The following is a 13,142-nucleotide window of genomic DNA, read 5'->3' on the forward strand; positions in this document are numbered from 1 at the left end:
TCGCGTAACCTTTAGTCCATCTTTGTTCCTGCCAATTCAGTTGTGCTAGGTCAAGGTGTGTAAACCAAACGAGAAGAATGGCGTGGAAACCAAAAGATCGCATCAAAATAAGCATCCAGTCTTTAAGTGACACCTGCTTAATTTCCTTCCCTGGAATCTGGAGGCGAAATTTGATTGTTCTACAAGTTCAGATGCACGGCAGACCGGCATAATAAGTGCATCTTTACGATCTCTTGAGCTTTCTCATGCTCCTCCTGCTTGAAAAGTATCCTATTACATTACCTGACAATGTGAGGAAGACCTTGACATTTGCTAAGGCGAGTTGCCCTTAGGGACCTATTACGCCACCTAACAATGTGAGGAGCCTTGACATTTGTTAAGTCTTTCGACCTGGATGATAAAAGTAAGATCAAAGACACCAATCTCTCAATATATTTCCAACAAATGCATTTTATTCATGCAAGAATTTATTTAAACAAGTTCACTGCTAAATGCAAAAATTCCAAGCAACAAAAAGACAATCGGTGAGAAGAATCTTCAAAATTTGCAAAATTTTTCTTACAGCAGCAAAGTGAAGAATAATTGAATGGGAAGACTCTGGGGTTCCATTTAATATTCTGTAACACCGGATATTGTTTATCTCAGAGGAGGATCTACGCAGGTGTAAAACAAAGAGAATTTCCAAATATTTTCTTCTTCTACACTCAAAAGTAGCTTCCTGTTGTTTCTTCCACCTGCTAGGGTATGAAACAAAAGGGATCTTCCTGCATATTAGACATCTGTTTCATCCAAACGCAATCTGTTACATTGGGTCCCGGATTTACAAGCAGAAAATTCTGATTCAATGACTAATAAATCTTTAGAGATTTACAAATTTGATAACTTTATGATGAAGGAAATTACAAACAATGTAGAACAGACTAACTCAAGAAGAAATTAAGGAAACTTAAATAACATCCAATAAATGCTTGGTGAACGGGATACCCCTTAACAAAGACGATGCAATGAGTTAGCTAGCTTATAGGTATTCAACAGCCATGCAAAGATGGCAGATTATTCAGGTGCATTTAGAATCTCCAAACTGTACTAGTTGAAAGCTCGACCAAGTTTTGGTAGTATCCTTTCAGAACAAAATATGCAAGGGAATTACTGCAGTCCACCTTTAAAGCAATGACCACCTCTTCCAACATACATCCATCAAGGCCATGAATGAGTACACCGGAAAATGACTTTAGAGTCCCCTTTTAGAAAATAAAATTAATATCCAAGTTTACTGTCCTTGTATAGTTAGCACTATGCTGCCAGAACATATACTAAGTCGGTCCTTTTCTTTTGAAACCTTGCTATTCAAGTTGCACGGTTGCACCCATCCCCATCCCTACCAAGGAGTGGACATGCTTGATCCAATGATGCAGTTGCAACACTGATCCCCTATGGAGGCTTATGCACAAGCCTTGGGGATGCATAAAGTACTTGTGGCAATCCAGTCTTCTGGAATTGACCTCCGTGTAGTTTTATTATAGATTTGAGTCTCTCATTTTCTAGGATTTGCATTGTAAGGGGCCTACCTTATAAGTCAAATTATGCCCCTTATAATGTCTTTATAGATGACATACACCTCCATCATGAACTTACTAAACAGTTCCAGTGTTGGGGATTGATGTCTTATAAAGTAGTTTCCATCAATTTAAGTTCTTCACTCTCCCTACCCTGATTCACCAAGCATAAGTGAGCTTTCCTCACTAAAAGCACTTGCTCGGCTCCACAACTACTACTCAGGTTCAATCCCTTCTTGTTTTGGGAGTTTGGAGCTAACCCCAGATCTGGCCCATAATCGGCTTCAAAGTGATATAACAAGCTTGCTTGTTTCTGCTGCCATTGAAAGCATGAAGGAAGATGATGTTTACAGCTCTGTGGGTTCGATTCTGTTGCTGCTGGCTTCACACAACTGCTGTAAATGGACACCATGGAAAGGTGGATGGCTGCTGTCAACTGGGGTCACTGTGGATGTGGCAGAATGCAAGTACAAATAGATCGCAGGTACCCAAACAGGAGCCTAAGACAATATAGTCCCAGACTAAGGAAATCAAGCAAGGACAAATGACAGGAATTGATGGGGGTCTCTTATGATTCAGAGAACACAAAGTAAGGGAGAGATGGGTGGGTGCGTGGATAAGGATTAACCCTACATGCTTCAACAGGGAGTAGATTGATGGAGGTGACAGGCTGAACCTTTAGCCTATTTGGATGGTTGGACTTCAAGCACTGACTTACTTCTATCCAGGATTTTAAACACTTGAGATATAGGGCTGGATTCAAACACTAATACTCAATTCAGTCCTGGATTTCAAACGCCAGACCTCCTTCCATGATGGGGGATTACTCAGTCAAGCTGATTTAAATATACTCTAAATCTGTATCCATTATTCTTTCACTGCGGGGTATTAATAATGTGGCTAATAGCCTAACAAAATAGAAGCTAGATTGAACAAAGATTGATTAAGGGCCTGTTTGGTTACTTGAGTTTGGAGATTTCAAAAATCTAGAGATTTCAAATCTATGGAGTCATGGTTCATAAAATTAACTGTTTGGTTGGCTTAAATCTTTAGAATGAAATCTATAGATTCATCATAAAAAAAACATTATGGAGTCATAGTTCAAATGTTTAATGTTTTTATAGTAGGGATGAAATCTCTGGATTTCACCTCATACCCATAAATCTACAGATTCACACTTTTAGTGTAAAAAGGTGAATCTCTAGATTTCATGAATTCAGGGATTCACACAACCAAACGGGTATAAATCTCTCATTTGTGAATCCAGAGATTTCAAATCTTTGAATTCATGTAACCAAACATGCCCTAAAAAACTGACCTTAACTAACTAAAATACTCCAAGAGTGGAGTACTAGAAGATTTTAAAGGAGTTGGAACGCCTAATTAACTCCTAAGAACTCAAAACTGATAACTAACACCCATACATGCATAGAGGCCTTAAAATCCCTAAAAGTTACTGACTTTAAATGAAAAGACACCCCAAAAACCAGGACTAATTGGACCTGAGTTAAAATCCAATCAAACCCATGGAACCCAAATTGAAACACAACTGAATTAAAAAAAAGAATAAAACTTATTACGAAACTGGAAGACATAGTGGCCCTAGTTATCATTGATAAACTACCCATGGAGGAACAAACAATAGTTGATCTATTGATCAAAACAACTTCTTTTGGTGCTTCCGTATTGTGATTTCAACAACTGATCCGTTATTACTTATTTTCTATAGTAGGATCTTAGTCTTGTAAGTCAAAAAAAAAGGTTGACTGACGAAAATAGTAGAGTCTTGCTGATTTAGTTGCCCCAGATACTAGCTTGGGAGGCCCATAAAGTGCTTGAGGCAGTCCAACAAGTTGAAACTGCCCTTTTGGTAAATTACATTATAGGTTGGTTTCTCTATTTTCTTGGGTTTCATTATGATAGACCTAATTTACTGTGGGGATAAAGTTAGTACAAAGGATTAATAGCTATATTTTTAAGTTAGATTAGAGTACTTTAATGGCTAGACAGAGTTTTGTTGTGAGATTGGGAGTTCCTTTATGAGTCAAAATAGGAGTTTTAGACCCTGTTTGGAAGCAAAGAAAAGAAAAGAATAGAGACAAAAAACAATTCCTGTTGTTTGGCTACAACAAGAAAAGAAAAGAAAAGTAGATTTCTTTTTTCAAGATTAACTCGTAATTTAATGATAATCAAGTTGGTATAATTACAATTAGGTTAAAGTAGGAAAAGTTCTGATTGAGGCATGATGTGACTTAAAAATACACCAAGCTATAAGTTTTCTGTATTTATTGCCAATTTGGCAAGGTTTTTATTAGGAAAATAATGCAGATACACTGCATCAGATCACCCTAAACCCAACTGTGTTTTCAAATAAAGATGAAGTGACTCCAGTTTGGGTCCTTGTTCCAGATGAAATTTTAGGAATTTACATCATTTGGGGAAATAATGTCATTTAATTTACTTTGTTCTATTTCTCTTGGAAGACTATGTAGTATATTTGACTCCTAATTTCTTTTAGTTCCGTACTTGAATTGAAGTCCTAGTCAGAGAGTCTTATTTGAGGATTCATGCAACGTAAAATTTGCCTCTAGAAATTTCACCTTACCACTAGTTTTGCAGCAATAAGTCTTATCTTATATTTCAGAAGCCCTCCGAACTGCATGATCCATAATTGATGATAATACAAGTTCTGAACCCAATGTATATGAGATTACCACATAAATAGGTTCATCAAGAACAGAAAAAACCTAAAATTGTCATGTTAAGAATCATGATAACTTCTATAGACATCAAAAACCACTAATCAGTAAGGAGTCTAAATGCTATGAAAAAACATTTCTATGAAAAAGTGGCATGCTTTTCTTTCCTGGATTTAAATAAAAATTATCCAGAGTTTGGGGAGCACTGAATCAAATATTAGAAAGTTCAAATAATAAATAAATAAATAAGTAAATTCAAACTGGCAAGAAAGCTATTAAAACATACCTTCAATGTATAATAACTGCTACTCTTCTTGTCTCAATGATCCAAAACCATTAGGTGGCCATATCTAAATACAGTTGAAGATAGTATAGAGTAAGCTCCAAACCATAACGAGCTTAACATTTTATAGTAATGATATAAGAAAGAAGTTAGCTTAAAACAAAGTTTCCATTGCAAGATAGGTGCAGGAACACAAAACAAAAATTGGTTGAACTAAACACCCAAAATGCATCAAACACCAAAAAAATTTCAATGAACATAAATTCTGGATTACTAAAAAATGTGAGCTCATTGATTCACTGTTTTGATTTTTGAATTCATATCTTATTTGTTGATCGCTTGCCTGTATTTGCCTGTTTCACTCAAGAGTATGGCCTTATGATGAAGGTAATGGCAATTCAAGGCACGGGATTGCCTAAATATCTTAGGTCGAGTTAGAACTTGGCACCTCCTTCTAACTGTCCCTTGTCTTATCCAAAAATTAAGGTAGAAAGGAAGGTTCTTAAAGATTATTTGAAAAGGTTCTTAAAGATTATTTGAAAGTGATATCATTATCTCATTATCAAATTTGTCAGTCTAATAAATTTTCAAATACACGGTACAACAACAACAACAACAATAAGCCTTGTCCCAACTAAATGGGGTCGGCTACATGGATTCTTGCCTTCCAATCAGTTCTGTTTGAGGCCATGCTAGATACAAAGCCTAAGCTATACATATCCTTTCTCACCACTTCTCCTAAGGTTATCTTAGGTCTACCCCTAGCTCTTCTAGTTCCTTCAATATGGATTATATCACTTCTCCGTACAGGAGCATTTATAGGTCTCCATTGAACGTCGTAGTGCCACCTCAAACGACTTTCTCAAAGCTTATCCCTTATGGGAGCAACTCCCAGACCAACTCTAATATGATCATTTCTTATCTTATCCATCCTAGCTTTGCCAGTCATCCATCTTAGCATCCCCATTTCTGCTACACTGAGTTTATCTATATGATTCTTTTTAACAGCCCAACACTCTGCACTGTACATCATAGCTGGTCGAACAACGGGCCTACAAAATTTTAATGGAATACGCCGATCACATAAGACCCCGGACGCACCTCTCCACTTCATCCACCCTATTTTAATTCTTTGGGAAACCTCATCCTCTAAATCACTTCTTTTACTTATAATTGGACCCAGGTACCTAAAACAATCACTCTGAGGAATCTCTTTATCGTCAAGTATCACCACCTCATCATTTATCCGATCATGACTAAAGTTACAAACTAGATATTCTATCTTCGATCTACTAAGTTTAAAGCCTTTTGATTCCAAAGCTACTCTCCATGACTCTAATTTGGTATTAATCCCCACTTTGGTCTCATCAATCAACACAATATCATCCACAAAAAGCATACACCAGGGGACCTCATCTTGAATGTCTTTGGTTAATTCATCCATTACTAGTGCAAAAAGATAAGGGCTTAAAGTTGACCCTTGATGTAGCCCATCTGTTATCGGGAATTCATTACTTTGTCCCCCCCACTGTTCTAACACTAGTCACCGAACTATCATACATATCTTTAACTATATCTACATATTTACTTGCAACACTTCTTTTCTCTAGTACTTGCCAAATTAACGCTCTAGGGACTCTATCATAAGCTTTTTCTAGGTTAATAAATACCATATGAAGGTCTTTCCTACATTCTTTATACCTTTCTATAAGTCTCCTAATTAGGTAAATAGCCTCCGTTGTAGATCTTCCCGGCATAAACCCAAATTGGTTCTCCGTAACTGTAGTTAAGTGTCTTAAACGGGTTTCAATTATTCTCTCCCATAATTTCATCGTATGGCTCATCAATTTAATGCCCCTATAGTTATTACAACTTTGAATATCTCCTTTATTTTTGTAAATTGGAACCACGATGCTTCTCCTCCATTCATCTGGCATTTTCCCTATGTTCATAATCTTATTAAACAACTTAGTCAACCAAACTAGTCCATGGGTTCCAAAGCTCTTCCATACTTCAATTGGGATTTCATCAGGACCTTGTGTCTTGCTGAGTTTCATCCTCCTTAAATCTTCTTTTACTTCAGATATCGAAATTCTGCGCATATAAGTTCGGACATTGGTGCCTTGGTGAAAGGTGTAATCGTCCGAATCATAAGTGCTTGAAGAATGCTCATTTAGTAAACTAGAGAAATATGTTTCCCATCTTTTCTTAATGTCCTTCTCACAAACTAAAACTTTACCATCTCCATTTTTAATATATCTAACATGGTCAAGATCTATACTCTTCCTATCCCTCATCTTAGCTATCTTATAAATAGATTTTTCCCCTTCCTTCGTGCCCAACTTATTGTATAACTCTTCATACTTTTTTTCCCTGGCTTTTCCCACAATTTTTTTAGCTTCATTTCTATCCAACCTATACCTTTGAAGATCCTCAAAATCCTTAGTTCTTTGCCATGTCTTAAAACTAGCTTTTTTATTCCTAATGGCAGCTTGAACCTCACTATCCCACCACCCTGTCTCTTTATAAGAATGGAGCTTTCCTTTTGATTCACCTAGGACATCTTTAGCCACCTTCTTAATACACATAGCTATCTCATTCCATATTGCATTGGTATCCCCTTTAAAATATCATTTCTCTTGTTTGACTACTTCATTAACGAAGGATTTCGAGCACTCTCCTTTCAAATTCCACCATCTTATTCTGGGATTGTTTACCTTGGACCTTTTATGTGTTCTTGGGACTAACCACATATCCAAGACCACAAGTCTATTTCAAATACACGCAAATAAAACATAATTTATCCTCAAATGAAAAGGACCAAACTAATGTAAGGTTTCCCATTCTAAAGTTATTTTCACACAATCACATAGCATAGAGTGCTATTTACTCTTAAAACAAAAAGTTATATGTAGGTTCTAATACTAACAGAAAGGTAGAGTCAAAGACAGTATCTAGAATAATTTTTTGTCATATCTAGAGCTCAACTTTATAGGTGACAAATTAATCACAGCAATGACAAGTAATTCCCATTACAAGAAGATGATTTCAAGTTGTGCTCAGAAGTAATTGAGTGGCATTATCTTGAACTCCATCTAGTGATATAATCCAAATTGAAGGAACTAGAAGAGCTAGGGGCAGACCTATAACTTTTGGAGAAGTGGTGAGAAAGGATATGCATAGCTTAAGCCTTGTATCTAGCATAACCTCAAATAGAATTGATTGAAGGGCATGAATCCATGTAGCCAACCCCATTTAGTTGGGACAAGGTTTATTGTTGTTTGTATCTTGAAATTCATCCATACAAATTAAGAATATAAAGCTTTGATTATTTCCATTGAGAAAGAAAAGCTCTGTGATCAGCATTGGCATGGAATAGGAAAGGGGATCAGAATCCAAAACAGACAAGCTAGGAAAGAAGCATTACTCACCCTGTAAAGCGCTTTGCCTAAGAGCAGACCATAAGGAACAGGCCCAAATTGCCGTGAATCATGGGACGCATAGATGTTATCCCCCTGAACCCAAACATGCCCCTTTGGCACCTACTCAAGCATAATCAAAGGTCATCTTTGGAATCAGATAAAATGTAAAGGGAGCCAATAAATTGAAGGCTCAAAACAAAAAACTCACGAAAAGCACAACCATTAACAAAATGATAAAACGGAAGCAGAAGGTCTAACAAAATTCTGAAGCTTAAGAACAACAAGAAAACCATCTAGGAGGGGGTTTTAGTGCATCAGAATAATTAATTAAACATCCAAACTTCTTGTACACAAGAACGTGTAAATAAACAAACAAAAATAATAAAAGTAAGTATGAAATTAAGATCAAACCAATGAAAGCTCGAGTCAGAATCACGCTTACAATGACGCTATCGTATCTATCGCTAGTCTTGGGGTCGACTTTAAAGGTGACACGATCGCCTTCCATGCCCAAGACCCGTTTTGTAACAAGTTTTCTGGGGTTTTCAGGCGATCGGATGAGGACAATGTCTCCGGGAGCCACCTTCCCTAAACGGGTCGATAGTCGTTCCATCAAAACCACATCACCCGTCAGGTTCAAAGTGGGAAGCATACTAGGGCCGTGCACCTGCATCACCCCATCTAGAAATGAAGATTACCAATAACGAATGACGGGTAAAGCTTCAAGAAAGAAGGGAAGAAGAAGGTGGAGCTTACGAGGCAAGGGGTGCAGATATATGTGTTAGTAACATGCAAGAAGCAGAGGAATTTAGCAACTATAATCGTTCGATCAACTGCTTCTTTTCCTATGCTCTTCCATTGCGCCGCCACACTCCTCAGTCGCCCAATCGTCATCTCAGTCTTCCTTTCCTTTGGATACAAGTTCCATTAATACATACAAACGGAATGAAACTCAAATGGCGAGGTACAGATGTAAATACGACTTCTTATTTTTACATTGCTCTGAAGAAGGGAGGTCTGAAGCCTTCATCGATGCTTCAAAGATATCTAATCTACGATAAGAAATAAAACCTAGTGAGTTCAGCTTGGAAACGTTCCTCTAACACAAGACCTCTATTTTTTTCCCCTCTCTTTTTCCTTCCCATCAAAACAAGAATCCTATACCATTTTACTCGGGATTTCTTCAAGAATCAAATTCTCTTCTAATTCTGATCACCAAAATGGAACCTAACATGGATGGATCAGGATTTTAAGGAGAATTTTTTGAACATATCTCCGTTGGAAACAACTGAAGTAATTCTATTTTACTCATATAAGAACCGAAACATAAACACACGTTTAGAGAGAGAGAGAGAGAGAGTTGAGCTTCGAACCTTACTTTGAGCTTTACGTTTCTGTTCCAATCCAAAGCTTTTTCAGAAATTCCCCTAAGAATCAAACTGAGATGCCGAATTTGATGAGAGAGACAGACAGAAAAAGGTTTTGATGGACAGACCAGGTGGAACGTAGTCTGTCTGGATTTAGCAGATGAGCTTCTCCGTGGGAGGGAGACAAAGAGCGAGGGGTTTCGTAATAGAAGGGTTAGGGCTTACGAAATAGGGGTTTGGGATCGGGTATGACCAGGGTTTCATTTTGTAAATTTGTGGAATACTAAAACCTCGAATGCAAAAGTAAAAAGTCATATTTACATATACCTGCCATTTGATTTAACACCGTCGGATCGTTTCTTTTACACGTGCCATAATTTGGAAGGCTCGCCGCTGCAGTAAATGAAAATCCAGCTTTAGATTTCCGTTCACTATTACCGTATTACGGAGATGAGGTTGACATCATCCAGTAACCTTAAAACGACACGTCACTTTTTGTCTTCTTCTTATTGTGAAAGACATAATTTTTTTTTTTTGAGGGTGGGGTTTGAAGAAAGTGAAATTGCTTGCTTTGAGATGCTCAAAACCCTAAAAACATTCTTAATCTTACACCTTGAGAATCTGAAGTACCCAATTGAAGTTCGTGGCGTTTCCAGAGTCCTTACCAGCTTGCATTCGAGCTGTTCGACATAAAGCCAGCAAAGCAGTTTATTGCATTTCCTGTCGTAGGGTTTCTGCGGCTTTTCTCGGTCTCTAATGTTATAACTTAGAAGAAGCAGCATCTGCTAGGCTCTTGAAGGGACCTTGATTTGCCATTCTAGAACTTCGACCTCTCCTTTACTGCAAGAACATCTTCCAATGCTTTCTTACCCTTGTAAACGCTCTGCACCTCTTTTTCACTGGAACCTTTACCTTTTATAGTCGATGATGAATCACTGTTCTTCCGAAACATAACCAGATAGAAAGAATTAATTAAAGAGAGATTGTTCATGAAAATTTGTAGTTTTTGGCCATCAAGATCTTGTCCTATGGGTTTTCAAGATCTGTTAGGTTTGCACCATGGATCTTGAAGAGGACTTCAGGCGCCTGCAACAATCAACTAAGCTCAGTGAATTAATTTCAACCCTCACATCAGTATTAATTATGAGACTCACATTAGCAGGAGACACTAGTTGGGCTTGTGGTTCCCATTATTTTGTTTTCGGCCGGCCGGATGCTATCAAGTCTGCCACTCTTAGCATGATGTGCTCTTTCCTGGGTAAATTAATGTTAACTTGGAAGTTGGAACTGAGGTCTTCTTAATGGGAAGCATGAGGTCAAATTAGATGTTAAATCAGAATACCAGATGCACTGAGATTGGGCTTTTAAAGGATAAGTTTAGAACTTTGGATTAATAATTACGAGGAAAAAGGTAAATAAGATGATCAGATGAGATTGGATTGAAAAGAAAGGAATAAAGAAAATGCAGATGATCCTAAGTAATTTCATCTTTGACTGATCGCTCTGAGAACTCACTTTGGCTCTTCTTATGCCGCTCTTATGCAGTTTTCACTTGCAACAAACGAATTGTCATTGACTACACAGCCTCCATCATCCTTCTACATCTGAGTACGTACTCAGCATGAATGTGACTGCAGATGAATCTGGACCATTTGGGGCATGACACGTTAACTTTGACATTTCCCAGATGGGGAAATTGTGTGGTTAGCTTTTCTCAGTTAAGCTTTCCCATTTGCAACCCAAATAAACCATGATAGGCATCTAATCTTGTCAAAACTCTGAGTTTGTCAGGTTTTAAGTCTTCATTTTCGAGACTGTCAATGACTTCCCCATGGAACAAAGTTTCTGTCAGAACAAGTGAAAGCAGAGCATGCATCCCCTCCGAGGAAATGGAGTACTGATGAATACAGTGACCAGTTTCTGACACCACTCAGTGACACTGGCTGTCTCAGAACTGTTTGATAGTGTTTGATGTGAGTACTGTTACCTGGGCTGTCGACTTCTCATTGGTCCAACTAAGTTAGCTCATCCAACCATGGCGATCTCTTCTCTGGCTCACCCACTTTTAACCGGCAGACCGTTATAAACAAACACGAGATCTCTTCGTTTTGATCCAAGATTTCAAGAAAACCCATCACTTCCTTCTTTGAATCCACTTCATCTGCTTTTCCTACTGTCACTTCTCAACTGAAGAAGTGACGCAATCTGCAGTGAAACCAGTGATCTATCCATGATCTCTGTTGTACTATAAGAAGTGAACAACAGAACCCATATTCAACTCTTCAACTAGCGTGTAGTAAACGATGACCATGATGATGATGATGAGAAGACCCAAGCCTCTTACCTTTCTTCCCTATGAACTCCTCTTTGATATCTTCCTCCGGTTGGATGTGAAGTCCATCTGTTCCCTGCGGCTTGTTTCCAAGTTCATGAATTGGTTAACCAGAAGCACTAGCTTCATAAAAGCCCATCGTCTCAGAGCCAAACCAGAGCTCATCATTCAATCTCTGGGTGTCACCTTTGACCCAAAAAGAAAGATTAAAGATGACCCATTTTTCTTCTTCAATCTCTCCGCCGAGACCAAAACCTGCTTCAGAGGTCACCCTTTAACTTGCTTCCATTACATCCGTGTAGCTTCTTCTCTACACGGTCTTCTCCTTCTTGAAGAATCCTTCCCTTCAACCCATTTCAGACACTATATTCTGAACCCAGCTACAGGTGAGATAAAACAGCTGCCACCCATTGAGCTTGGCTTCTTTGATGACACAACCCATCTTTGCGCGTTAGGTTTTCATTCTGGAACTGGAGAATATAAGGTGATGTGCCTTGTATCTCGTTGGTTTGAGCTTGAGAACAGAAGACATATAGTGTGTGAAGTGTTCACAGTAGGGAAAGATGATCATTGGAGGACGGCCAGAAACCGTCCTCCACATTCCTACTGTGATGGTCCGCGTAGGTATCCACCCGTGCTCGGCAATGATTCGCTTCACTACGTGGCGCATTGTAGCAGCCACCGATACGAGCAATGGAGGAGAAAACAGCCCAGAGCTGCTTCTCCCAACTACTTCGATGGCTTCATACTCTCTCTGGACGTGAATGCTGAGTGGTTCCAGAAGACCCCACATCCTCACTGTGAAAGTGGAATCTACTCGTTGGCTGAGATGGACGGTCGTCTTTGCTTTGCGAATCATGTTGTATCAGGTGGTGTTACGCACAGCTTGGAGCTCTGGACACTCACTGATTTCGCCAATAAGAAGAGGCCGATTTGGACCAGAGAGAAGAGTGTTGGGTTGCTGTGGATAGAGTCTCCATTGGTGTATCCGTTACCCAAGTTTGCCAATGAGGTGATGCCACTTGGATTCTTTGAGGGTGAGATGATATTGTGGTGGCCTGAGGAGCGTCGGTTGTTCCTACTCAACTTGGAAAGTGGAGGGTTTAGGAGAATTCAGGCCAAGGAGGATTTAGTTGTCCCTATGGGTTACCATTTCGACCAGATGTTCCACCCTACTCATGCACACATGGTTCCTCGTCTTCACATTAACACACTGGTCCGAATCCCACCTTGGTCTGGTCCTTTAAACTTGTATTAGGTGATTTGAGTGAGACTGAGATAAACTCACCCTAAATGTGTAGTGGAAGAATATAAGGAGAGCCAAAAATCCAGACTCATCGGTGTCATTGTCGGGTTTTGTCGACCATGATTCTGATCCATGGATTTGGAACCTGTGAACTCTTCCATGAAATACTATTATAGAATCAGTGTAGTACGTAAGTCTGTTTAAGTAATAATTAGCTCTGTACAAATGGGCAGTTTT

The 13,142-nt window shown here is 38.7% G+C and overlaps 2 protein-coding genes across 12 annotated transcripts; one reads left to right on the forward strand and one right to left on the reverse strand.

The window, feature by feature from the left end:
* Positions 1–7: 7 nt before the first annotated feature.
* LOC149026052 (mitochondrial ATP-independent inner membrane protease subunit 1a-like) lies at positions 8–9,600 on the reverse strand. Of its 11 annotated transcripts, XM_089146277.1 has the most exons (7): positions 9,334–9,600; positions 9,125–9,187; positions 8,717–9,012; positions 8,403–8,627; positions 7,970–8,080; positions 4,542–4,605; positions 398–779 (listed from the first exon to the last, which is right to left on the reverse strand). In XM_089146277.1, exons 3-6 carry the CDS (start codon positions 8,852–8,854, stop codon positions 4,561–4,563), a joined length of 519 nt encoding a protein of 172 aa, XP_089002403.1. In that variant the 5' UTR covers positions 8,855–9,012; positions 9,125–9,187; positions 9,334–9,600; the 3' UTR covers positions 398–779; positions 4,542–4,560. The 11 variants fall into 11 exon arrangements, with proteins under 11 accessions (XP_089002409.1, XP_089002403.1, XP_089002407.1 ...); XM_089146283.1 differs by lacking the exons at positions 398–779; positions 9,125–9,187 and adding an exon at positions 8–390 and having other exon boundaries at positions 8,717–8,869; XM_089146281.1 differs by lacking the exon at positions 9,125–9,187 and having other exon boundaries at positions 8,717–8,864; positions 9,339–9,600.
* A 2,030-nt stretch (positions 9,601–11,630) lies between these two features.
* On the forward strand, positions 11,631–12,917 carry LOC149026053 (putative F-box protein At1g50870). Its single transcript, XM_089143616.1, has one exon. The coding sequence runs from the start codon at positions 11,631–11,633 to the stop codon at positions 12,915–12,917; it is 1,287 nt and encodes a 428-aa protein (XP_088999742.1).
* The last annotated feature ends 225 nt before the right edge of the window (positions 12,918–13,142 follow it).

The sequence above is a fragment of the Hakea prostrata genome, chromosome 2 (assembly GCF_041222555.1).
Source record: "Hakea prostrata isolate BN-2017 chromosome 2, UWA_Hpros_2, whole genome shotgun sequence".
NCBI lineage: Eukaryota > Viridiplantae > Streptophyta > Magnoliopsida > Proteales > Proteaceae > Hakea > Hakea prostrata.